The following is a 24,507-nucleotide window of genomic DNA, read 5'->3' as shown; positions in this document are numbered from 1 at the left end:
GTGGGCGGCGGCGGCGCGGGGCCGGGGGGAGCCGCGGGGCCGGGAGCGGGGTAGGCTGCGCCCGTACTTAAGCGCGCTGCCCGAGCCACTGACGTCTTTCGAATTGGAGACGGGCTGCCCCCCTCCCGCCCCGGGCTCCCGCGGACACGGCCGGGGACGGAGGTGAGTGCCGCCGGCGGCGACCCGGGCCGAGCCCGCCCGCCGCTTCCCCTTCCCGGCCGGCGCGGGAAGTGTCGCTCGCCCTTGGCCGCCCGCGGGCCGGGGCAGCCCCGCTCRGGCCCGGCGGCGGCGCGGCCCGGGCACCGCTCCCTGGCGGCAGGTGGTGCCGAGGGGAGGCGGCGGCAGCGGCCGCGGCCGCGGGGAACGACCCGGGGCGGGGGAAGGGGTCGCCGGGAGCCTCCGGCCGCTCCGCCGCCGCCGGCGGGGGAAGGCAGCGGCCGGGCGGGGGGCGCCGGCCTCGCCTCCGCACCTGGACGGCCCCCGGCCCTCCTCGGGAAGCTGGGTCGAGCAATGCGGCAGCTCCGCGGTGCTGGGCGCCCGGGCCCGCCGGCTGCCTCCTCCCGGCCTCCTCCACCGTAACAGCGATAAAAGCCGCAGGATTTTTAGTACGGCCTTGGCTCCGGGGTTCAAAGTTTTAATAAGCYGGTCTGCATTGCAGCATAATTAGCGAATTTGTATCTATATGTGTACATTTAAAGCAAACCAAACGCTTTTCAATGGGAGGGAGCCTGTAGAAAAGTGCCCTGATGGTTTATGAACTGAAAAAGCCCTAGGGTTAAAGAGTGCCAGCAACAGCCCTGGTTCTCTGTGGTACAGTTTACAACTGTTAATGTGTTAAAGCATAATTAAGAACTGTGCAATAGACAAGCCTTTGGTTGTGGCTGGGCTCTGACCTGTAATCTGAAAGCAGGAAGGGAAGCCCGTGCATGTGCAAAACCTGGGAGGAGGGGGAAGCTYGCTTCCTGCCCAACTGCTCATTCAACCACCCAGCAGCATTTTGGCGTGACCCGCCTGCCCTTCCAGCTGATAATGTTTCAAATCCTGAAGTACTTGGGAGAGGGGGAGAGAGGAACACGCGCGGGAGCTAGCAGACCTTTTGGGTAGTACTAAGAATGTTTCAGCATTTGCGTGCTCTGAGCTATGCATCTTCATTAGGACCTAAACTGCCTGTTCGTTAAGTAGGTGTTTAATGGATTGGTGTGCCTTGCTCCTTAGACCGAGCACGGTTGCAGACTCTGGTGGTGTAATCAAACGGAAAGTGTCAAGTGCAGTTTGTATGAGGAATACTGATTATGATGGCACATCCTATGACTCACAAGTATTTTTTTCAGAGAGTAAGTCTGAAGTCAAACTAAGACTTGAGGCATGTCTGTTTCGGTGGTAATGTGAAATGCAGAGTTYTAACACAGACACAAGCGCAAACATCTAAAAATCTTGTCTCTGTCGTAGGTGCTTAGGTGAGGCATTGTGGTAAGGTGCTTTTGCWTCCTACTTTTCCCCTCCCTCCTCCTTTCTGGAAGTCTGGGATGATGTTAGTGTACTGGCTTGTGTTTCCATTTGAAGTGCCTCATCAAAAATGCGCTTCCACCCACCAAAAAAGGTAACATTTGCCTAGCTTGTGAAATTACCTTAAGCACTGGCTAGTTCTCAAAGGAAAGTGAGAGCGTTTCCTGATGCTGTTTATTAAAAGGCCCACTTGCAGGAGATGACATGCAGAAAGCAAAGAACATTCCAAGCAGCAGGAAAGTATACATGCACAGTTGTAAAACCTAAGGCTTGTTTGCTGGGAATAGCTTACTCATACCCAAAGAAGAAATCCCTTCTAAAACATGGTTTTCTAAAAACTACGARGGGCAGTATTTGATTTTTTAATTTAATCTGGTATCAAGCAAAATGGACTTTTTACTGCAGACTTGCAGTTATCRTTCCCCAATGTGAACAGAAACAGGTCTTAGTTAAGAATTAACATTAATGTTTTTTTTTGGAAAATAGAAAACAAGATTAAGCTCAGTTTCCTCCATCAGCAGTCCTTTTATTTACTCCCTTTGTTCTGTGTTTCTGATTGCATTGCTTCAAGCAGTCATCTGGTCAACATTGATGTATTTTTGGTTAGATTTAGTATTTGTTTGGAACAAATACCTGCATCGCCATATGTGAGCTGGAGGCAGTGTATAGGGAGTTGTAAAAGSAAAGAGGATCTGCTGTTCATCTTGATGTCATCATCTTGGATYAGTGGAGATTCTTGGCACTGAACTCTGTGTCTCTCAAGCTTAGTTCCTAGAGTCAGTGTCAAACTACTAAATGATAAAAAATGTGATTCAAGCTGTCATACACAGTGTAAGTGGGTCTGGTCCCACCTTGCGGTGAAACCAGTGCTTTTTCTGTTAAATATTTGATACAGCAACACAGGAGATTGTTGGACACTTGTTGTACCTGGGAAAGCTCAGTGAAGATACAGATGTGATCCAGCTAAGGAGCAGGAACAAATCTGGAAAAGTTTACTTGTGCATTCCTCCCACACACTATTAATTGAAGTGTCTACAGTGTGTTGGCTGTGAAGAGCTTCTATGGAGCTGTTTCTCCTCCACATGGTCACTTCCCCCATGATGCACAGGCTGGAGTGAGAGCTGCTGCAGTGAYTCCATTCTCTCCAGGAATTCATCAGGGAGTAAGCAGTCTTGGTGATGGGCTAAACTTCTAAACAGTCTTGCTGTTGCTGCTTTTGAAATAACACTTTGCAAAAGATGTTTGATTTTCTCAAAGATAAAAAAACTGTGTGTTACTAGAAGGCCTTTATTACATCCTGAAGTTCAGACTTAATCCGGAGTTACTGTTAAAAGTAGATACTTATCCTGTTTTTTTTTCCTTTTCTAGCCAAGGTACGAGTGTCTGTCTAGAATGTCCAGGCATGCAAAAAAGCTTAGAGATCACGATATAAATCCATGTGTAGCGGTAAGATGATCAAATTGAGATCTGTTTGTACATTTCAATGTAAAATAWTTCACCTTCTGGGGGACTGTTTTGTGGATAGCACACTTGCATTATAGCACTTTGCATTAAAAGTTTCTTAAGAGTCTGAAGATGGGAAGGGCTGAAAATCATCCATTATAATAAGTAGAAATAACAATAAATCCCCATAAATAGGAGTAATACAGCTGATAACAATCTSTTAAATTTTCTGTCCCTGAAACCAGAGCCTGAAATCCTGGTTAGGCAAGCTTGGTTATTTTTTAGAAGTCTTTGTGAGTTATACCAAGCATCRTTGTAAACAACTATTCTGTGGACTCTATACTTAACTGTCTAAAGAGTACTATTCTCTGTTATCTCCAAATGAAATCACTGYTTGGAAGCACTGATTATCCTTTGTAATAGGTGTTCCTTTGCTCTCTTCGATAATATTCTTTCATCTGAAGAGCTCCTATCTTCATAGATATTCTGGGACTTGTTAAAATATTTAAGTACTGAATACAGTAACTTCCCTCAGCTCTGAAGTATCTTTTCCCCTATTAAAGGAAACAGATGCCACTACAAAATGTTTGAATGACAACAACTATAACAAGGATATGTGTACAGATTATTTTTTGAAGTACAAAAACTGCAGAAAATTCTGGGTAAGCACAGTAGACTTTCTTAATTTTACTCTCTGCTTTGCTCTATGTACATTACTTCTGATATGCTGCTTTCTCAAACCTTCAAACTTGCCCCTGTTATGGTAACTTACTAGCCCGGGTGGTCTCAGTATGTGTTGCTGGAAGACTTAAGCACATGCACATCAAAGTATGTCACTTGATTTTTCTGAGTTTACTCTCTCAGTCCGTGAGTCAGTGTTCTTGCAGTAMCTGATGTTTTCCTCTGAATTTGAGTGGGATATTTCTAGTAATAAGTTCTCTTTTAAATTGATGCAATGAAAAAGTTCTAAAGGCAAGGTAAGGTTATCTGGTTTCCCACTGGCTTGGATAATGTCTACTTAATAATAACTTAATATGAAGCTTAGGAAGAATTCAGTCTTATTTGGTGATAAAGAAGTATCATGAGGAACTATGTGCAGTTAAACTGTTTTCTGCTGTTTCCTTATGCCAGCATRGTAAAGAGGTTTTAGCCTTTAAATATTATAAAAAAACTATTTACAGACAATTGTGCACTAGTCTGATGTAGTGTAATGGGAATACTCATTGCACTCTGTTCTGAAGCAGCAAGGTAAACTATCAGATATCTTCGACTAAATACTAGTAACATTTACTTACCAGCTAATTGGACTTTAGAGTACCTGGGTGTTGATATAGAAAGCATTTTTCTRTTAAAAGGTAGTTCATTCAGAGCTCAGGAGCAGAGATTCTGAGAAATCTGTTCTCATGGTCCCTTTGTTCTGTTTCCAGCATGGAATTATGATGCAAAGGAAGAGAAATGGTGTGAAACCAGAGATGCCCCCAGCAGAAGAGAGAAAGAAAATCTTGGAATCAATGGGGAAGCCCTACTGACCAGAAACTTTAATTGATTGACTGCTATCACTGTGCATAAGAAGACTTGGCAGCAGCAAGTTACCATTTTATGAACTGGATTTTACAGTTGCCATATTTTGGATTAAAATAAGATCTTAAACTTCAAAGTGTGTGAGCTTTCTAGGATAGAAACTTCCTGGGTTTATTCATACTTCCTGTCAATAAAGAGGGAACTTGGCCTCTTTATTGGAAGACATGGGTGTCAATGCAACTTACGTGTAGAAACTTTTGGAAGTAGAAACGATCTGGATGTGAAATTCTAAATATAAAATTAATGGGACTTGCAGAAAGTCTGTTTGAAAAGAGGGGCCTGTTGGGCATTGTAGTGTGGTTCTAAGTTCCAAGACTGCTGGAGCAGGTTGAGAAGCTCGTACAAGCACCATGTTTCTTAGATTCAGCTGTTGTGCTCAATAGTATGGATTTACCATGTGTCATCTTTGCACAGTTTTCWCATATGTTGTATTCTGTGTTCCCAGTTCAAAGAAGACTGTTCATGAACTGAAGTCCTGAATCCAGGAAGCTTGTCATTAGGTCTGTCACTGCACTTGTCAGTTACAGCAGGAGCTTGCAGTAAATCAGATCTGCAAGCTTTGCTTATTAGAAGGTTAGAGAGGCTGGTGAAGCTAAAATTGAACTCCTCAAGTCTGAGCTGAATAGCTGAATAGTAGCTTCTGCTGATAGTAAATAGATACCTTAGTGGCTGGCAGGCGAGGCGGGGGGACTTGCAGACATGTAAACATATCCTCTGAGTGACATGGCAGGTTTAACTATAGTACATCTATCTAAGACTCTGGACAGCTGAAACCCTGGGTTTGGAAATGCTTACTCATACAAGACTACAAAGCTCAGTTTAAACAGGTACTYGAATCTTAAATAAGGCTGATTCCTTAGCTAAATAGAACAACTAATATGTGTAAACAGGTTGCTTTCTAGTAAAAAAACAGTGGTTTTTGCCTGTTGGTGTCCTGGCTTAAAAGCTTGCATCCTGTGATAAAACAGAAAAACYACTGTCATGAGCTCAGGTTCCATGTGAAATCCTTTAGTACTTACTGGGATCAACTTAGCAGAACTCTGGCTGACCTCATGAAGGATAGTGTAAAAGTGTTATCTCTCTATTTAGACTGTTTTGGAAAGACTTCACRGCTTTCTGTTTCTCCTGTCTGGCTTGTCTTGTTTCTTTCCACTGTAGGCCTGTTTCTATAGGTGTGTGATTTTTGTGCTGTTTCTGCCTTCTCCCTTTTTTTGAGCTGACTACTAACAACACAAAATCTGCTTTCGTTCCTCCTTTCTGTTCTCCATCCACATGTGAGTTTTAAAATGGGTTGATCCTATCCTTTCTGTTGTTGGAATGAGTGTGTAACTCTATGCCTTTTGAGTATGCAATTCTCCAAGCATAACTGTGCAGCCTCCAAGCATGTCACAAGTTCTCTTGTCAGTTCCTGGCAAGGAAAATGTACTTTCTTCAATCAAGATCATCAGATTCTTTATTTCAAAYTGCTTTCTCTTCGCTTAAAGTGCAAACTTTGATACTTTGCTGATTTTGTAATTGGTTTTTTTTTTTTTGTTTTTTGTTGTCTTTGTTTGGATTGGGATTTTTGTGGTTTTTGTTGTTGATTGTTTTTGTTCCCCCATGTGTGGAACTGAGAATATTTTAATTGTAAATTCAAGRGCTTGCTCTTTTCTGCCACCTCCTTGCCACCCTTTAATACCCTCCTGCATACCGGTTTTTGGAGGTTTTTTACCCATTTGGCACTAATTCTTTTTTGACTGATTTTACCATTTTGSTCTACCAAAGGTCTAGTACCTTTGTTCTGTCTTTGATCTCATGACATAGTCTTGCAAGGACTTTCTAATACAGCTCCTTTTGAAGGTGTTCTCTATTCTCTCTGTCATAGTGAGAGAACTTGTTAACCTTAGCCATAATCCTCCTTCATTGGCCATTCTTCTCTTTGATCTTCTTGATCATCTGCAGATTTGGGGGAGCTATTGTCATTTTCCTTGGGGCTATGTCTCTTCAGACTCTTCTGGCTTTGCTGTCGTGCCTGTCTAAGGGCACCTTYTCTCCTACTTGGCACAGGTTTGTCATTTGGCACCTCTGTTGTCTCTTTGGGCATGTTCTTTGCTCCTATGGCTTTAGCTCCTTTTCTAGTGCCGCTGTTTTTCTGTTGCTGTGCTCTTTAACTCTGGACTTACGTTAAAATCTACAGTATATTCTAATTATATGCAAGAAAAACAATCTCTTCTGGATGTGGTTATACTGATTCTTCTTTGCATAAGCTCAAGTTCCTTAAAGTCATCTCAAGCTCAAGTTCCTTAAAGTCATCTCCTTTATCCTAGATTTTCCTTTTGGGTTTTGTCTACATGTAGAAATGATCCTAGGTTAACTGTTAGACTTACAATTTTTCTTTTCCTGATAATATTTACTTGGGAAGTTTCCACTAGTGTTGTTTTCTTTTAAAGGGTGATTGGCCTGTCTTTAGGCTTCGATGGGTACCCTGTGCTGCTTTGTAAAGTGTGAAGAACTGGTACTGGTCTTCAGAAAGTCAGAGGAGGAGATGAATTAATGCTTTCTGGTATCAATGGAGCAATGTGGGATCACAGGATGGGCTAAGGTATGCAGGAACAGCAGTCTAACATTAGACCTCCTGATCATCAGTGGGCACACACAGTAAGCTTCCTGTGGATGTTATCACAAAAATGAGTTTAGCATAGAAATGAGGGCAATTTAAGTGGTGATTTTGTATATTTAATTGAGGTAATCAATCATGTATTGTAGGGAATGCCATTTATCTCCAYTGCATATGCCTTATAGTTAAGTAACACAAGTTCATGAAAAATCTTGGGAGAGCAAGAAGTTTTCTTCCTTGTGTCATAAGGTTTCTCAAGAGTGATCTATTGCTTGAGTATGAGTTTTGATCATTTTTCTCCCTCCATGGAGGTTGTTCTTGCTTTCATTACTGAAGCTCAAGAGYCATAAATTGTGATGGCTAAGGGGTAGGCTCCTGTGAGTTGAGATTTTTCCATTAATTTTTGTAGTGTGGTTAACTGTCTTTGGTTGTAAACCAAAGATAATGGTCTTKTCCTCATACCTGAGAGTTTATTTTCCACATTTCACTGAAACACGGAGGCTATTGCCTGCCATTCTTACTGGACAGAAATAAACTGGGCTGACTTCTTCATTTCCCTAAAGTTTCCTTTAGTTTCCCTTATACTAACGCAGAAAGAATAACACAGTGGATCAATAATTAATTAAGAAGCAGGGGAGGGACCTGTGGTTTGGGGTTTTGGTTTTGGCTTTTTTTCATAGGTATAATTATTAATTTTGTTTGTGGTATAAGGACCAAATCTGGACAGTAGCATTAATGCTTGATAATTTTTTTGTTTGACAGCTGGATGGTGCTGTTGTACAACAGACTGAAAACAGAAGCACTCCACCCACTACTGTCTCTTTTGAGCTTTTTTAGTCTCTTCCCACAGAAGTAGCAGAATTCATGCCRTAGAAAGGAAAGATTGATCCTGTCTCTACTCTGTAAACAGAAGAGGACAAGAGTCTAAATAATTGCTGGGAAATTGGAGGTTTCTGGGCAGCCTGAAAAGCTTTGGAATATGGTCCTTGAAAGAATTTTTCAGTGTAGTCATTGAGCTGCACTGAGCAGCAGCTACAGGTTCTCTCCCAGAGCCCTATTCCTAGGTGAATATCCTGACTCCCATCTGTGTATTTTTTTGCCATATCTATTTTCCTGCTACCCTACAGWGTAAGGCCTTTGTCTGGCTCAGTTTTCTGCTGCCACGGTTAGGATGAGTGTATGCTCTTGAAGATGTTAGTTCAGAACTAAGTTCACAGAATTGTAGAATGTGCTGGGTTGGAAGGGATCCACAAGGATCATCAAATCCAAGATGTCTAGCTCTTTTGTATTTAGCTTTTGAAAGGCAGGGAATTGCATTACTGCAGCTCTGAGTCTTTCATGGTCTTGTAATGAAACTTTTGCACTCAAGCGAYCATGAACATGGCAGATGAGGTTTTGCTAAAACTTTTGCAGGACTGGTAGGATGAATTTATAGTATAAAACGTTATTCTGCTCTAATGCATTTGGAGACAGCCCTTAAATCATGTTTAAAGTATCTGCATCTTTAAAGTTGGTCTTCCAAAATATTCATGAAAGTAATTCTAGTGAAAAAATTGGAAAAATAGTACACTATTGCAAACTTTTGCTTTCTCGGAAGGATCTGAGGCAACTGGAAGAAATAGTTCTCTAAGTATACAGCAGTAAAAAATAAGGAAACAAGCAGACTACTTCAGAATTTTTAGATTTTTATTGCAGCATATYTGATAGGAAGAAAAGAGGGAAGTACTGCATTTGTATTAACTAAATGCAGTTAAATCATTAAATTAAAACTTTATTGTTAACAATATGGTGCTGTATGTAGTAACTGAAACCATTAGATTGTGAATAAGTTATTTTCCTTTATCCTTTAGGTGTCTACCTCGATGGCTCCTATGTCAAAACCCTTTTTTGAGGATTTCCAGAACCATTCTTCCAATCATTTCAGACTTACAAAGTCCCACTACCCTTGAGCTACCTCTTTACCTATTTTACTTCAATAAACTGCTGCGCACTGCAAGCACTTCCTGATAGCCAGTGACTTTGGCAGAACACAACAGAATTTGGCATAGAACAAAATTGATCTAGTGTCTATCAAAATTGTAACAAGGTGATGCGTAATGATGAAAAACATTATACTCAAGATAGAAATGAGGTATTGACAGAATATACTAAAAGCACAATTCATAGCTGTAAGACAAATTTACACTAATAGACATAGGGGCCATCAGCTAAAGCTTGCCTTTGAAAAGTCTAAACATTTTTAATTAATGATAAAATTTTGCAATTGTTTTGGCAAAAAAAACATATATTTTTTTCAGTGTTTTCTTAGAAATAGCCTGTTGGTAGTATTTTGTTACCGTTGTCACACATGAATCTCAAGAATTTTTCTTTCCCTGAAACATGGATCCCTGAGCAGTCCTTGGCTGCAGAGTTGCATGCAACTGTTGAAGTGATCAGTGAATGTAACAAGTAGGGTGACATTTCTCCTTTTTTGTTAAATAGTTGAATTAAATGAAGTTGCTGCATTTGAATATGTTGGTCMCACAGTGCTTGCTTCAATCTAGAAGCTGCAAAAGGAGGAGTGAGGGTAAATCTTTAAGTAGGGGGTACGCTACGAATTTACCATATCTTGCTGCATCAGTTTTGAGTGCTTTCTGGCTCTATTTTTCCTAATGCTGMATGGATTTTATTGGATATTACTGATAATCTAAGAATTGTGTGGTTTTGGTATTCATCTGTGTGACAGGTAAACTAATGCAGTTCTAAATTAAAGGTGACAGTTCAAGATGTTGGAAAAACTCCTTTGACTCTCAGATTTAAAATGAACAGGCCTTAGGGATCTACACCTGTTGGCTGTTGTGATATTTGGACGTCTAGAGTCTGCGGATGACAGACACTTTGATACCAGAAGTCCTTGCTGCTTCATGTTCTGCTTTTCATYTTGGTGCTGACAGTACTGATGAGTCTGCTTGTTTGTACCTGAGCTCTGCTTGGATTTATGGAATAAATATTTTGCTCCCATCAGCCTTGGGGATTGACTGTGAGTCTGCTAGAGTGTGGGTAAGTAGAAGGAAACTTATTTTTCTGAAAGGTGTTGCTTGGTCATCTTTGCAGTCATTCCCTTTAACTGCCCTTCCATGTCCCTTCTTCCTCCCTCCRGCTGGTCCCTCTGGGTGAACCCCAGCATCAGTGCTAGTACACACCTCTAGCCTGGGGCACATATCCAGCTTCAAAATAGCAAAGGGAAAATGGGGTGACCATTGCTTTTGAGTCCAGCTGGACCCCTGTGCACCTCTCTGTGGAGCTGCAGCCACCCCTRTATCCCTGGGCTGGATGGAACAATGTAGGGTGTGTGAGTAAGCAGCAAAATACAGGAAGCAAGTGCTGAAGCCACAGCTGCTGTCACAAGCCAAAAAAGGCTTTCTGTGCTTGAAAAAGGGCTTAGCTATTCAAAGCTGTAAGCACACAAGGGCCRTGATTCTTAAACTCCGAGCTCAGTAAGATTGAGTCCATCTGTTCCCCTGGCACTACCCTGTTCACCATCAAACCCTGTTTCCTGAGTGCCACATCTCCACATCTTTCCAAKARYTSCAGGAATKGTGACTCCACCACTCCCTTGAGCAACCTGGTCCAGTGGTTGACCACCCTTTTGGTGAAGAAAATTTGTCTAGTGTCTAATCTTAACCTCCCCTGGCAAAACGTGGGCCATTTCCTCTTATCCTGTTACTTGGGAGAAGAGGCTGACYCTCAGCTCATYACAAGCTCCTTTCAGGCAGTTGCAGAGAGCAATGAGGTCCCCTACTGARCCTTCTTTTCTCCAGGCTAAACAGCCCCTGTTCCCTCAGCTGCTTCTCATTAAATTTGTACTCTAGACCTTTCTTGAAGAATGTCTAGCCTTCCTGGACTCCTTTGCCCTTCAGGACTGCTTCCAAAGAGATCCTGTCAACCCAAAATCTGTCCACTAGGTGTCTAGTTGGCAGTTCTGACACACCTACCCTCTACCCCTCCACCTGCTCCCTTCTCTGAGARCCAAAAGTTCATTTCATGATTGCATGCCCTGAGTGGTTTCCAACAGTCTTTTTCTGCTCACAAGCTAGGGTGCCTTCTGTAGTTGGCTCCTTCACCAGCTGCATCAGGAAGTTTTCTTCCACGCTCCAGGAACTTCATGGATTGTTTTCTTTCTGCTRTGCTTTATGAGGTGGCAAGCAGCTAGAAGTAGATAGAACCTAGAAGGAGCCATGATCTCCTAGAACCTTCAGCTAGGCAGTTTAAATAGTTTTAAGTGTTCCCATCTTTTTCGTCCTAAATGTGATCACACTGCAATTAGGTGCTGCAGGCATAGATGTATGAGGAGCAGAAAACTGCTGAAAAGGCTCACTGGTCGGTTTTACTTACATTATAATACTCTGCATTAAATATTTTTTGAGTTTCTGCCACTTAAAATTTAATGTTCAAAACCTTGAGATTCAATCATATTAATAAATACTTGAACACGTCGGCTCCTTTAGGGTCTCTGTGACACAAAAGGAGTTTACAAAATGCTTTGGTTTTCTGTGCTGTAAAAAGATTGCCAGCCAGGAGCTGGTAGAAAGCATCAGTATCTCCTGGTCTCCTCCAGTATGGCAGCTGCAGATCAGCCTGCTGGAAAAGCTGTTGTTTGCAAACAGCTGGATGTTTGCAAACAGGCAGCTGCTCCTTGAGTCAGGGAAATCTCATTCTCTGACCCAAATGGGTCCAGATCATCCCAATTTTGTACAGGTCTGAAAATGCAGGCTGGTAATTCTTGATTGTGCTGGTGAGGTCATTTGTTGCTGATTATTGTTCCCAATTTGCCTCTGTAAAACCCCAAGAAGCTCTCACTATTTCTAAAATCAGAGCAATTTGCTAATTTAAAATGTTAGTTGATTAATTTTTGTTCACATCCTCTACTGGGTCTAGAATTGCTGTTCACTTGTAGAGAATGACTTTTTGYGCAAGCTTTTCCTTGTGATTTATTTCCAGTTCAGCTTTCCCATTGCTAGATTCTGCACCCACCCAAGAGGAATAACATTTGCTGTTCAGTAAAGGATTAATACCCTTGATGAGTTGTGTCTGACACAGGAGGTTCACAGATGTTCTTGCACAAGCCTTTAAAATGACATTCAAYATGTGGCATTGCAGGAACATATTCAGCAAATCTTAGGTAAGGAAATTGCCTTTATAAACCTCTTCTTTGAGCTAGATGGAGCCAAATTGGGTACTTTGCCACGAAATTGATGTTTATTAGTGCAATATAATTTGTTGCTTACAAAGCTCTCTGGTTCAGGCAGTGTCTGTGAGGGGAAGGCACGGTGGCTTTGGGAGGTTTCCCGCTGGAAAGGGGTGGCTCTGCTGGGAGCACAGCGCACTTGCTGCAGAGATTCTCCTCCTCTGGGTCCTTAAGGAAGGGATCGACACTGTGGTACACAACCCTCCCCTGAGGCTCCAAATAAAATTATCATTTGATATGAAAACTAAGGAAGGGTGAGCTCTTTGGTAGCTGGTTTCCTGCTTTTCATTTCATCAGCAATAAACACCTGAGAGGGGCTGAAGTAGGAAATTATCACACCACCAGAAGGCATCATAGGACTTTGCTTCCAGTCTCACAGTAATTTTTGGGTTTTCTAACAAGGGAACCATTCACTGTCCTAAATTCACATCCGTAAACCCTTTTGTGGGTAGTGAATGTGTTGGCATATATGCAGTGTTCTTTTAAAAGAAGTCCATATTCAATTTAAACATCTCTCTCTGTCCCCAAGAACCACAGAAGTTGACCATGTTTTATAATTGTGATTTCTGCAAAGAGAAATGATTGCAGAAAAAAGACGTTTTTCTTTTGCTGGAAGTTGCCTCCCAGTGTCTTTCTCTGCTGGAAGATGTGTGTGGTATGTGGGACATGCTTTTCTTCACAGTGGATCTTGGATTAGACATGTGCTTTGGATTTTGCCCAACAGGTAGCCTGTCAGGTAGCTCACAGATAGTGTTGACTCCCACARTATTTATCCAAATAACTGTAAAATYACTTATTCAAAGAAACAAAATAAAGGTCATAGCCTTTCCCACCTCAACCCCTTATTCCAATAGCTGAAATAGGGACATCTAATACTGGTTTGCCAGATTATTTCATGTAASGTCATGAAAGGTTCTACCTAACAAAACAGAGTATTCAGCATATGCTGGGTAATGTAGTAAGTGTARAAGTAATAAAGTGATATCATGGATGGTGAAACACAGGGCTTTTGGATGCCTCACTTAGAGAAAAGCCATGCTAACTACCTGCCTTTATAGTAAAATACAAAATTGTCATTCTGACAGCCTGCTAAGCTCTGTTTGACAGTGGGAGAGTGCTACCTACCCAGAAAGAGCAGGACAATAGGAAAGTTYCTGTACTACAAGTAAGGGTAATATAAACAAAGTTTTCTTCCTATACATTTCTTAAAGAAATGTGATATTTATGCAGTTCATATACCAGGACAAGACTTGTCTTCCTAAGAGGTACTACAAAACCCTAATTCTTGAGAGAGAAAAAGAAAGTGTCTGGCGGTAGCTCAGTGCTTCTTATGTATCTGCCATGAATTATGCCCTGCTATGGAGGATGGCTAAGATTAAATTAACCACAAGCAGAAAAAGAACTTCTRAATGGTTCACAAAGGCCATATTCTACCAACCGGAAAAAAACCCAGAAAAACAAAATATACAACTAATGGCAGATAATGGCATTTCCACATTGGCCATCTGTAACCCTATTATGAAGACAGGTAGTTTCCCAGGTAAACCTATACCAATAACTTCATTGTTCAAACTTCTAGGCCTCATTTTGCTAAAAAAAAAACAACAAAACAAACAGCCCAAAAAGCTAGAAATATAATTTTTCCTGTCTTTAAGACCTGTTTAAAATATTTGGATGTTATTGAGCTAAGTATCTTCTGTGGGGATAATTAAAGCAAGTAGAGAATGGAAAAAAAAGAATATTTGAGAGTATTTGCAGACTTTTCATATATAATAAATATGTTTTTATCTTTAAAAAATCCTCTAGAAGAGGATTGTTATTACCAATGTAAAATATGGATTTTTTTTTTTTAGAAGTGGAGACCTAGGCCAGAGAAGTTCATGTGTATCTGTAGTACTGAAGTTTCCAAATCAGCAAATGGCAAAGTCTGGAGCTTCAATCGCTGATATGTTCCATTAGAGTGATGGATGGGGAACACTGCAACCTGTTCCCTATTTCTTGTAGATCAGGGGCATCTCCTCAGGATTCTTGYAGTCACAAACCCATGCCCACACATTACGAGTTTCAGACAAGCTTTGTCACAATGGAAATCTGTGATTTTAAGCGGTTTCTTYCCCCTGTTGCCCTCTAGATATGTCTCAGTCCATACTCATAGTGCAGAAATGCCCAACCACTTGATATATCTTAAATTCTTAAAACCTGTAAATGTGCATGTCCCATTCCTCATGTTCTTACATCTTAATCCAAGTTCCTCAAGAACCTGCACCAACATGCTAAATTCAACCCCTTCCTCCCGGAGAAGTTAGTGCAAAAAAAGAAAATATGGCAATATTTTGTCTCTACTCATGTTCCCTTACAGAAACAGCTTTTTTTGGGAACCTGGAGCCTAGTTCTAATCCAGTTTTCTTGTCCTGGGATAAACCCAAAATTTGTCTTTGAGAAAACAAATATGTCCACTCTATTCACCTCAACCCTTGATGGCAGAAGCTGTTTTCCACCCAGGCTGCATGATCAGAGTGGAAGTGCACTGKGGAAATTACAGATTAAAGTGATTACTGAGACTTTTTTTGACTCTAGCCAAGTGTTYTAGAGCATTACAGTCTGTGAATTTGTTTTTCCTGCCCTGTGGGTTAATGAATAATCAAATGTGTACCTTTATCTTGCAAAGTTTGCTGTTTTAATTGTTCATTGCAGAAGGTGGAAAGCAACTATTTATTACCAGTTTCCTTCTTTTTTTTTAAGTGATACTGTGATTAGCAGACAAAACGCTGTAAGGTGAGGTAAGTTGAAGGGCTGAGCCATCTAGCAGATCACCATTGTCACATGAGAAGACTGTACTCCCTTTAACCCGTCCTATTGCCTAGGGACAGTTCATCTTCAACATTTCACCAGTTCTTCCTCTTGCTGGATCCTTCACTAGACTGCTCATGTTTGCTAACCAAGCAGCTTAAAGGGAAGAGCTTCTGTGTGGTTAGTGACTGGCCTTACATAATTTCACACTTAAATAAAATGATTGTGCAAGCACTGGGACAAGCGAGCCTTGTGAACAGAGCAGCATCTGCTTACAGATAACCATTTGTGGTTGCTGCCCTTCTGCTCAGTTGTGGACATTTAAGCCAAGTGACCTCCCACGTGAGCCTGGGTTATGACCAACCAAAGGGATGAATCAAGACTGCAACAGCTCACATCCTCTGTGGCTCACCAGAGAGACCTCTAACACCAAAAGACTCCAGTTGCATGACAGTGGGTTCAATTCCAATTTCCCCTTCTAATTGTTTAACAACAAAATTCTTMAAAAAAAAAAAAAGCCTGACTAACCAATCATGAGTATTGCTTCCTGTTTTCTGAAGCTAAACCCAGAACAACGGTTTGTGTAATGATGATGAACTGTTAAATAAAATTAAGTTTCCTTCCCCATGGACTTAATAATAAAAATTGTAAACAATATTTTGAAAACAAAGCTGCAAGCCTAYGGGCTGTCATTCCCAGATGGCATCAATTAACGAAGGAAGGTTTGTTGTGCTTCCCTTCCCCAGCTGTCCACCCCTCCCTGGGTTTTGCATGTGCTAGCTTTGGACAGGGATGACTCAGCTGCTGGTGAATCACCTGCTGAAATGCTGAAAGTGCTGGCTTGGCTGCAGTTCCTCAAGCAACAGTGAGCTGTCAAGCAGACTGGCAAGAGAATAGTCTTCTGCAGCTGGGAGAATTTTTGTGCTTGCACATTTTGATTTGCTGCTATTAGAGGTTGCACAGATATTACTGTGATTTCAAAAATTCTGTTGAGACTTTGCTTGCTAAAAAGCTTCCTTGTGCAACTGTTTACTCATGGCAGGGCTTTCACAGGCATTACTCAAAAGCTTTCTTTAAAAGACAACCAGTTGGTGATAGCAGAAATGGTGGTCAGGGATGTTTCACTGTTTTCCTGTTGGTGACATGAAAAATRAGGGACTATTCCAACCAGGGAGATTGTTCAAAAAAATATATGAGGTCTAGAAAAGCATCCTGCAATCTTGGTACTTCAAATTACTGTTTTCTGGATTGGTGGTGGTGGAAAAAGACAGAAGAAAAATGAAAAACCACATGGAAAGCTTTGCCAGGCTCTACATCCCCACAGGACTGCACATGYCCAACCAGCTTCTAGGGAGAAAAACATGGAAAACCTATTGTCACTATGTSGCAAGCCTAAATGTCTTTTACAAACAGAGATTGTTTGAGACATACAAMCCAATGTTACTTTACTACAGTAATTTTTAACTAATGTGATCAGTGGGCCTTTTTGACTATTTTATTCAGTACTGGTATCTTCTTCGCCTTAATAGTCAAAAATCACAGAATCTTTCAGGTTAGAAAAGACCTTTGAGGTCATTGTGTCCAACCTATGACCAAACACCACCGTATCAACTAGACCAYGGYACTGAGTGTCACATGGAATCTTTCCTTAAACACTGCCAGGGATGGTGATTCCACCACTTCCTTGGGCATTCCCTTCCATGTAATTCCATTACAGTGCTTAACAACCCTTCCTATGAAAAAAAGTTCCTCCTGATATTGCGCCTGAACTTCCCCTGGCACAGTTTAAGACTGTGTYCTCTCATCCYGTCATTTGTTACCTGGGAGAAGAGGYTGASTCCCTGCCTTGCAACAATCTCCTTTCAGGTAATTGCAGAGARTGATCAAGTGYCACCTGAGCCTTCTTTTCYTCAGGCTAAACAGCCCCAGCTCCCTCAGCYGCTCCTCATCAGATTTGTGCTTCAGTCYYTTCACCAGCTCTGTTGCYCTTCTTTGGAAATGCTCTAGAACCTCAATGTCCTTGTTGATTTGACAGGCCTAGAACTGAGCACAGGATTTCAGGTGTGGCCTCACCAGTGCCAAGTACAGGGGGACAATTATTTGTCCTGCTGGCCACACTATTGCTGGTACAAGCCAGGGTGCCACTGGCCTTCTTCACTACGGGGCATAGCTGGCTCATGTTCAGATGCTGTCRACCRGCACYTGCAGGTCATTTCCACTGGGCAGCTTTGCTGCCACTCCAGCCCAGCCTGTACAGGTAGTAGTAGTGTACTCTGTATAGTAGTAGTGTGTATCCAGCTGCCTGTTCTCAGGGACAGTAGCACCAGCTGCCCCTGCTGATAAGCAGACATTGTGAGCACATCATCCCCAAGCCACTCATGTGGCCCTAAACAAGAACCAGCAGTGTCATGGCTCCTGTTTRTCCTGTTTCTCTCTGACAGATATTTCCTATCATCATCTTTGTCAGCATCTTTTGAGCCAAAGCCCTCTTGCAAACCAATGGTTGCACAATGGTGGTTGAACTTGGAGCCAAAGAGGATTATTCGAAGTTATGTATCTTTGTAATTTCTCATTGTGGCAAAGCCATAGGGCTCATCACCTGGCAGGACCAAGGTAAACAAACAAGTCTGTTTGTATCAATCCTTATTTCTGGAACAGGTCCGATGTTTTCAACATTTTTGTGGGGGAAGATCCAAGGATGTGGCAGAATCCCAAAACGAGCCAGGTTTGCTCATATAATCTCTCAATAAGCCTTCAAATTAATCTTACGATAAACATATTGTTTGAAAAACAGGGCATTTCCTCACAGGCATTCCTTGACATGTTTTTCCATAAGTATTCCACATTAGTAGGATTATAAAATATTCCATTGTCTGGAATAACTGGTGCTTTTTGAGGTTCTTACAGCCAGAGGTAGTGTTCCAGAACATCACCTCATGCAGAGTGCAAATATCCAATTATCTGCAGAAAAGCAAATGCAACGGTGCACACAACTCTCCAAGTGCTGCCTGCTCAAATCCCATTCCAGCTTCAGTGGAAAGTCACTGCTAAGATGTTTGTGTTTAGTTGCATGACAGCATACAAATATCTTAGATACAATTTTTATCATCAGTACTGTGATTTGCCTTTTTTGTCTTTCTACCTCAATTTCTTTTCAAACAGTCATCCACTTTAGTGTTGTCAGTCTCCATACCACTGAAGCTATTTACCTTTATGTTAACTGTAATCTAAATTTAGGCATAATTTATGTGTAAGTTTATAGGTATTATCTTTTTCTCCTAAGACAATTACTTTTGTTAAGAGGGATCTTCTTAAGGGAATATAGCCCATTTACAACCAATCCATTTTGCTAATCATTAAAAATATCTAAGGTAACAATGGTCAATTTATAGCAGTCCTTTCTCTATGTAGACAAAATACAAAGGTTCTTAAAATTTTCCAGCCAAGACTCCTTACAGTCCAACTAGGGAGTGGCAATAGGATGAAAGCCAAGGAATTTCCAGAAATCGTGAAGTGCTACTAAGTCATTACTGACGCAGTGCCATGACTATTTGCTTGATGAAAGATGCAGGGCCATTCTGCCCCTAATTAGCAGATATTATCAATGCATCCCAACAAAAGTAAAAAATTCGTGCTTGCTTACAGTGGGGAAAGAAAAAGGGTACTTGCTTCCCCATTCAGGAGCAAACACAACCCTTCAGTGCTCTCTGACCTCAGTCTCTGGAAAAGACTATTTTAGCTGCCACATTTTCTAAGTCCCTTCCTCAACTCAAGTCATTTTTCATTTAGATTATATTTGGTTTACAGTTTAAAAGATTAATAGGTCTGCTGATGTGAAAATATCCTTTTAAAATATTKGTAAGTTTATAAAATCTGGAGAGCAGTCCTGTGGCAGAATGTCTCCCAAAACAGATTTAATGGAATACACAGGCGTGAAGCCCTAATGAACACTGAACTTCATTGGCTACCACACAAGCTCTAATGGTTTACATGTAGGAAACATAAGAATGGACATTGTAGATTTCCTCATGGTGATTTCCTGGATTTTAAAGGGGCAAGATCATGTGCTTCAAAATAGTTAAGAGAATTTGTATTTGGTTGTAAAGGCCTAATTTATTGCTCTATTATATCTCCTTCAAAATCCTCAGACAAGGAATTGGTTTGAACCCTGAATTTCTCTCTTAACTTATTCTCTTGATCCACTTGGACTTTTACTGCTTCTTTCTGGATTTTAAGAGAATACTATTAAAAAGAAAACAAACAAACAAATCAATCTATAACTCAGGTGGAGAACATGGATGGATATTCATGGTATGTCTTTGTGGCTTTGTCTGCTGTAATACAATAAACCAAAAAAGCATATACATATATATACAAGAGAATACAGGACAATGGAAATAATGCAACAGCTCTTTCTGTGGATGTGAAAAATCCATTGTTTCTGTGCCATGTTCTGAAAAAATAATGTTAAAAAGGCTAGGCTTGTGGCTTGGTGAATAARAATAAAAGCTGTGAATATGCCACCATCTCCTCAGTCTGGATTCTTAGCAGCCAGGGTGCTTCCCTATGAAATAACTGCTATTTTGAAAGAGATTATTTAATCCGACAGGGAAAGCATTGCACAGGCAAGTCACTGGCTTCAGRTATAGATCTCTTCAGATAAAGAAGCTACAGCATCCCAAATGGCAAAAATGAGTTGAAAAGACTTTGAAAAGGGCATAAGCTTGGAAAACTTCCTCTTTGTACCTGCAGAGTCCAAACAAAATCTAAACATTATACTTCATATATATATAATTGTAGTGTATATATATATAATATATATATATGTATGTTTATATATGTCCAATATTCCAATATTCCACTTTCCCAAAGTGTTTATCCCCTTTGCAAAACACTTTGTTTGTAAGACACTATGCTAACCTATCCCTGATTTAGGTCAGGAAATTCTCTAGAACACTAGAAACAGGTCCAGCCTCCAAGAATCCTGTGGAGCAAAAGGAAGTCTTCTGGTACTTCCCTCAAGGAGACCATGTACCAACTAATTATTCATCAACAATATCACCAATATCATCCTTCCCTCTTTTCTTGCACTCTCCACATRTTTAGTGGACTCCCATTTGAACTGGTGGATAAAATTTCCTCACTTTTTTCACCCTCCTCCAGTCTTCTGCTTTAAGGGGGTTTTCCACTTTTGATAYTGTAGTTCTTTTCCAACAAATGTAGCTGCCTCTCTCCAAATCTAGGATAAAGCAGGTGTCAGGATATTATTTGTCGAATGTGAGGTGTTTTTTTAAGCACTCTCTCCCCTTTGAATGGGAGCTGAAAACCTGACCCATTTTACATGGGCAGAGTTACAATCACACACGAAGGTATTTGGTTTTTTTTTTTTAAATTTTCTGAATGCTAAGGACTAATCTATAGTCCCTAAAATGTTGTTATAAATGTCATTGCAGATAAAATKATCTGCATCTAAAAGCATGAAAGAGGGCAGTCTGACATTTCATTGTCAATGTGGAAAAAAAAAAAAAAAGTTGAATAAACTAGTTTCATAGCTGTGTTCYAAATCCTTGGCTCAGAAGCAAGGTTGGAAACAGATTTCTGCCTCTTGCTGCTGGTGCAGATAATTTCTACAAGCAGGCTCTGATTGCTTCAAGTATTTTTTATTTTCCTTTTGGTGGAATTAACTTGGTATTCCTTGTTTTAGAAAATTTTAACAGAGAAATTTCAAGAATGCACCTGGTCAATTACTCCCTCCTCTGTTAAAGATTGACTCAATACCAGAGGGTGGAAATCACGTACTTCCTGCAGCAAACACTTCAATCAAGCACCTCACCTGGCTATTTTGGTGATATTTGCTCCCTCTGGATAAAACACCTTTTACAGATGTGATTACTTGGAATGACAGCTCTCTCTTAATTTGTTAGAAGCTCCCCAAAGCACAGGTATGACATTCTGCAATAACTGCAGCATGATTCAAATCAGTTTTGTAACTTTGTTAGCCATGCATGGTGCATTGTGTGAATGTGCTTCCGGGTTAACCATTACCATGCCAGAAATATGCAGACAGACCAATAAATAATGCAAAGCTTGTTTTCTAGAATTTATATAGAGATATATTCATGTTATCCATGTTAACCTTCCAACAAGAATTCTYATTTCTGGAGAASAATCATTAAARCCCACRTGCTCAACAGATTCCTCAGCTCTCMTMTATCWYCTTGCAYTAATCTCTGAGCAAGCTGCCTTTACCACAACACAGTTAATAAAAGTGATGCAGATACTTGCCCAGGGGGTCTGCACATCACCCAGGTTGCATAGCCTAGATCAKGGCACCTTCTAGGCATGAAATTTATGATGCCAAACTTGTTCAGCAAGAATCTGTTTTTTTGCTGTTGGCTGCTTGTGCTGACAGGGTTTTTGCYGCTGCTTGTGTTCTGGCTCTGTTGATTCCTCTTTCTGTGCCAAAGCCAGGAATGTGCTGCTGGACCCCAAGATCTGGAGAGGTGGAAGTGTCACAATGTCTTAGGGTTCTTYCCTCCTGGGCAGGGATTCTGGAACACTACTCCACTACAAGTCCTGCAGAACCACATTTCCTTAGATATAGTTATTCATGACCTTGGATTAGGATGAAATCTCTCAACACAGCTACAACAAGAATCAAAGTTTGTCTTAATCAAGCAGTAATTACCCAGCAGACCCAATACCACAGGGCACCTTGGCACAGAACTGCCTTTGTCATACCCTTCTCTGTCCCAATCCTGAGCATGGTCATCTCCCTAGTGTGAATATTTGCAACRGCAAGGGAAGGTGTGACTTTTTCCACCTCTCTTCCCGAGAGAGCTMTGTTTTCCTCAGCCATAGGCTATCTGCATAACTTCAGCCTGTGAGCTTGGTGGCTTTGGCAGAGAAAATATCTGTCAAGCTGGAGACACCTAGGACTAGAGAGAAAGCATGTCACAGAGTGAGTAGACAAAAGTCCCTGCTTGTAGTGCTCCCCCACCTATTGATGCATTAATAAATTTTAAATGCYACCTGAGAGACAGTAATCCTGCATTTTCCTAGAATATTTGATAAYCCAAAAATGGGTAGGTCCAAACCCATTTCTTCTGATAGTCACAGCAAAGAAAAAGACAGTGAGAGAAGCTATTTTGTTAAAATGCTTGTTTTACACAGCCCATGGTTGAACAACTGATTAGCCAAGCACAAAGTCCACACCAGTGTCTTCAGAAGATCAGCTGCCCCTAGGAAAGTTACCAGAGAAGAGGTACCTGCTTGGTTCCTTCTTGAAATGAAACCAGACCACCATAACCCCAACTTCTAAGCAGATGCATATAGCTCCTGGATATGATTTCCAGATTCATAAAATAAGTAATAACGGAGCCCTATCTCAGCTGCTGAGTTTTTTGTTTGTTTTTCTCCTTGTTCAGAGRGTCAAGTTAATTTTTCTTGGCGCTATGTTCTCCATGTTTATRTGCATTAGTGGACAGCAAGATTTCTGCTACCACAGGAAGACAAACTCACATAGAGAAAAGAAATACAGCAGGCAACAAAATACCATGGATTGCCTTTGAATCACTGTATCAGTGACTGTTACACCAATGCAGCCATCCCAGTCAAATTTGGGAGAGTCAGTGTTGTTAAGAGACTGTTTAAAATTTAAAGCAATGGCCATGAAACCAACCATTCTTTTGTGGGAGGTGCTTGATGTATCATCCAGCAGTCCTGGGCTCTTGTCAGACATCATACGGACACAACTTTTCGAGTTCTGTCTTGTTGTTTGGGTGTCACAGTGATYGTTCCATGAGTTTTCTTGCCAAGGGCAGAAGGAAAGAGTTGTTTTTGGCATCAGGAAAGTAATCAGTCAAGATCATTGTTACGCTGGAAGTAAGCCATCTTTAATCTCAAGAGCTTCATATATCACTTGAAGATTCAAACATTTGCTCCATGCAACCTCGTGAACACAGGGGAAGGATGTGTGCTGTTTGACCTCCAGGATACAACTCCAMTTATCTGTCATGCCATCATAGATGTGGGAGATAAAAACCACCACAGGAAAGACTATTGACCTCCAGGCACATGGTGTAAGTTAACAGGGACCACACTATTCAAAGTGGTAGCAGCACATTTACATAAAAGCAGGATTTGTGTACTCCTACTAGGGCAGCTAGCAAGCAGGGATTTTCTAGTGAAGCCRTGTATGACAAATTATGCATGCTCAATCTAGTACAGAACTTGGTCTCYAAAAGATATGAACATACTAGAGTGAGTCCAGTGAAGGGCTGCAAAGATAATTGAGATCAGGCTGCACCTGATAATAAAGATACTGGAGCAGTGTCAAACAAGGAGAGGTTGTGACTGCCAGGACTGCTTAGTCTAGAGAAAAGGCTTGGGCCCAATGTGTAAAGTACTTAAAAAGGAAGGTGTAAAGCACAGACCGAGACTGTTAGTGTTGTCTTCTGAAAGGACATGAAAAAAGAGTACATTCAATTTAAAGATACTTTTCATTTGTTTGTTTTTAAACAGAGCATGAATAAACACTACAACAGGTTACCTAGAGAGGTTGTAAAGTTTCCAACCTTAGAGATATACAAAACTTAACTGAACACAAGTCCTTTCCAAGCTCAGTTATTCTGTGAAGTAGTAAAATCCTTTAGAGATATATTTCTCTGGCACAGATTATTAGTTGAAATCCTCCTAGTAGAGTGACAAATATGAACCTGCCTAGAATCCCCAAATCCCACTGCCAGACTCACTGCTTCTAATTTCACTCAGCAGCACATGTTCAGAAATAAATGAAAAATGAAAAGMTATTTGCTCTCACTAGCACTGGAGTTTGATACTCTTACTGTTCATATACATAGCTCACTTCTCTCCTCTTTAGCTCCATAACTCTGCGTATCTTGTACTTCATAGCCAGGAGGGAAAAGTATGCTCTGTTAGTACAAAAAGGTGAGGAGGCTGAAGACAGAGATACCACATAGTTAGTAGTGGAAGAATTTGTGAACAGTGCAATGTCTGTATGTGACAATGTGCAGTCCAATCTCYTTTTTAATTGGTAACTTTTGTTTCCTGGGGTGTAGTGTAAAATTATTAAAAGTTTTGAAGTAGAAAAGCTGCAGACCTGAAAGGTGAGTGAGACAAATCTCTTCTTYACCAGGCAGAATTCTAGCTCTCATTAWTCCATCATAAAGGTAAGGTGATTTATRRCACRCTTATTTTACTCAGAGTTTCTTGCTCATCAGTAGTAAAGTGATTCTACATAAACTTTTATCTGCTAGTAAACCTCACTAACTGCATAGACAAGGGAAATGAAGGTAGCTTCTAGGCCATCATGTGATGAAAAAAAAACACCATTAAAAAAGTG

General features: G+C 41.0%; 1 protein-coding gene across 3 annotated transcripts; it reads left to right on the top strand.

Moving 5' to 3' along the window:
• The first annotated feature begins 6 nt into the window (after positions 1-6).
• CHCHD7 (coiled-coil-helix-coiled-coil-helix domain containing 7) lies at positions 7-4,606 on the top strand. 3 transcript variants are annotated; one of them, XM_057366601.1, is made up of 4 exons: positions 7-162; positions 2,875-2,952; positions 3,513-3,611; positions 4,377-4,606. In XM_057366601.1, the coding sequence occupies exons 2-4, from the start codon at positions 2,899-2,901 to the stop codon at positions 4,476-4,478; spliced, it is 255 nt and encodes an 84-aa protein (XP_057222584.1). In that variant the 5' UTR covers positions 7-162; positions 2,875-2,898; the 3' UTR covers positions 4,479-4,606. The 3 variants fall into 3 exon arrangements, with proteins under 3 accessions (XP_057222584.1, XP_057222586.1, XP_057222585.1); XM_057366603.1 differs by lacking the exon at positions 7-162 and adding an exon at positions 469-1,457; XM_057366602.1 differs by lacking the exon at positions 7-162 and adding an exon at positions 1,475-2,668.
• The last annotated feature ends 19,901 nt before the right edge of the window (positions 4,607-24,507 follow it).

The sequence above is a fragment of the Malurus melanocephalus genome, unplaced genomic scaffold, assembly GCF_030028575.1.
Source record: "Malurus melanocephalus ecotype Western Australia unplaced genomic scaffold, MMel_1.1 scaffold_69, whole genome shotgun sequence".
Lineage (NCBI taxonomy): Eukaryota > Metazoa > Chordata > Aves > Passeriformes > Maluridae > Malurus > Malurus melanocephalus.
This window is presented reverse-complemented; position numbering and strand designations above follow the sequence as displayed.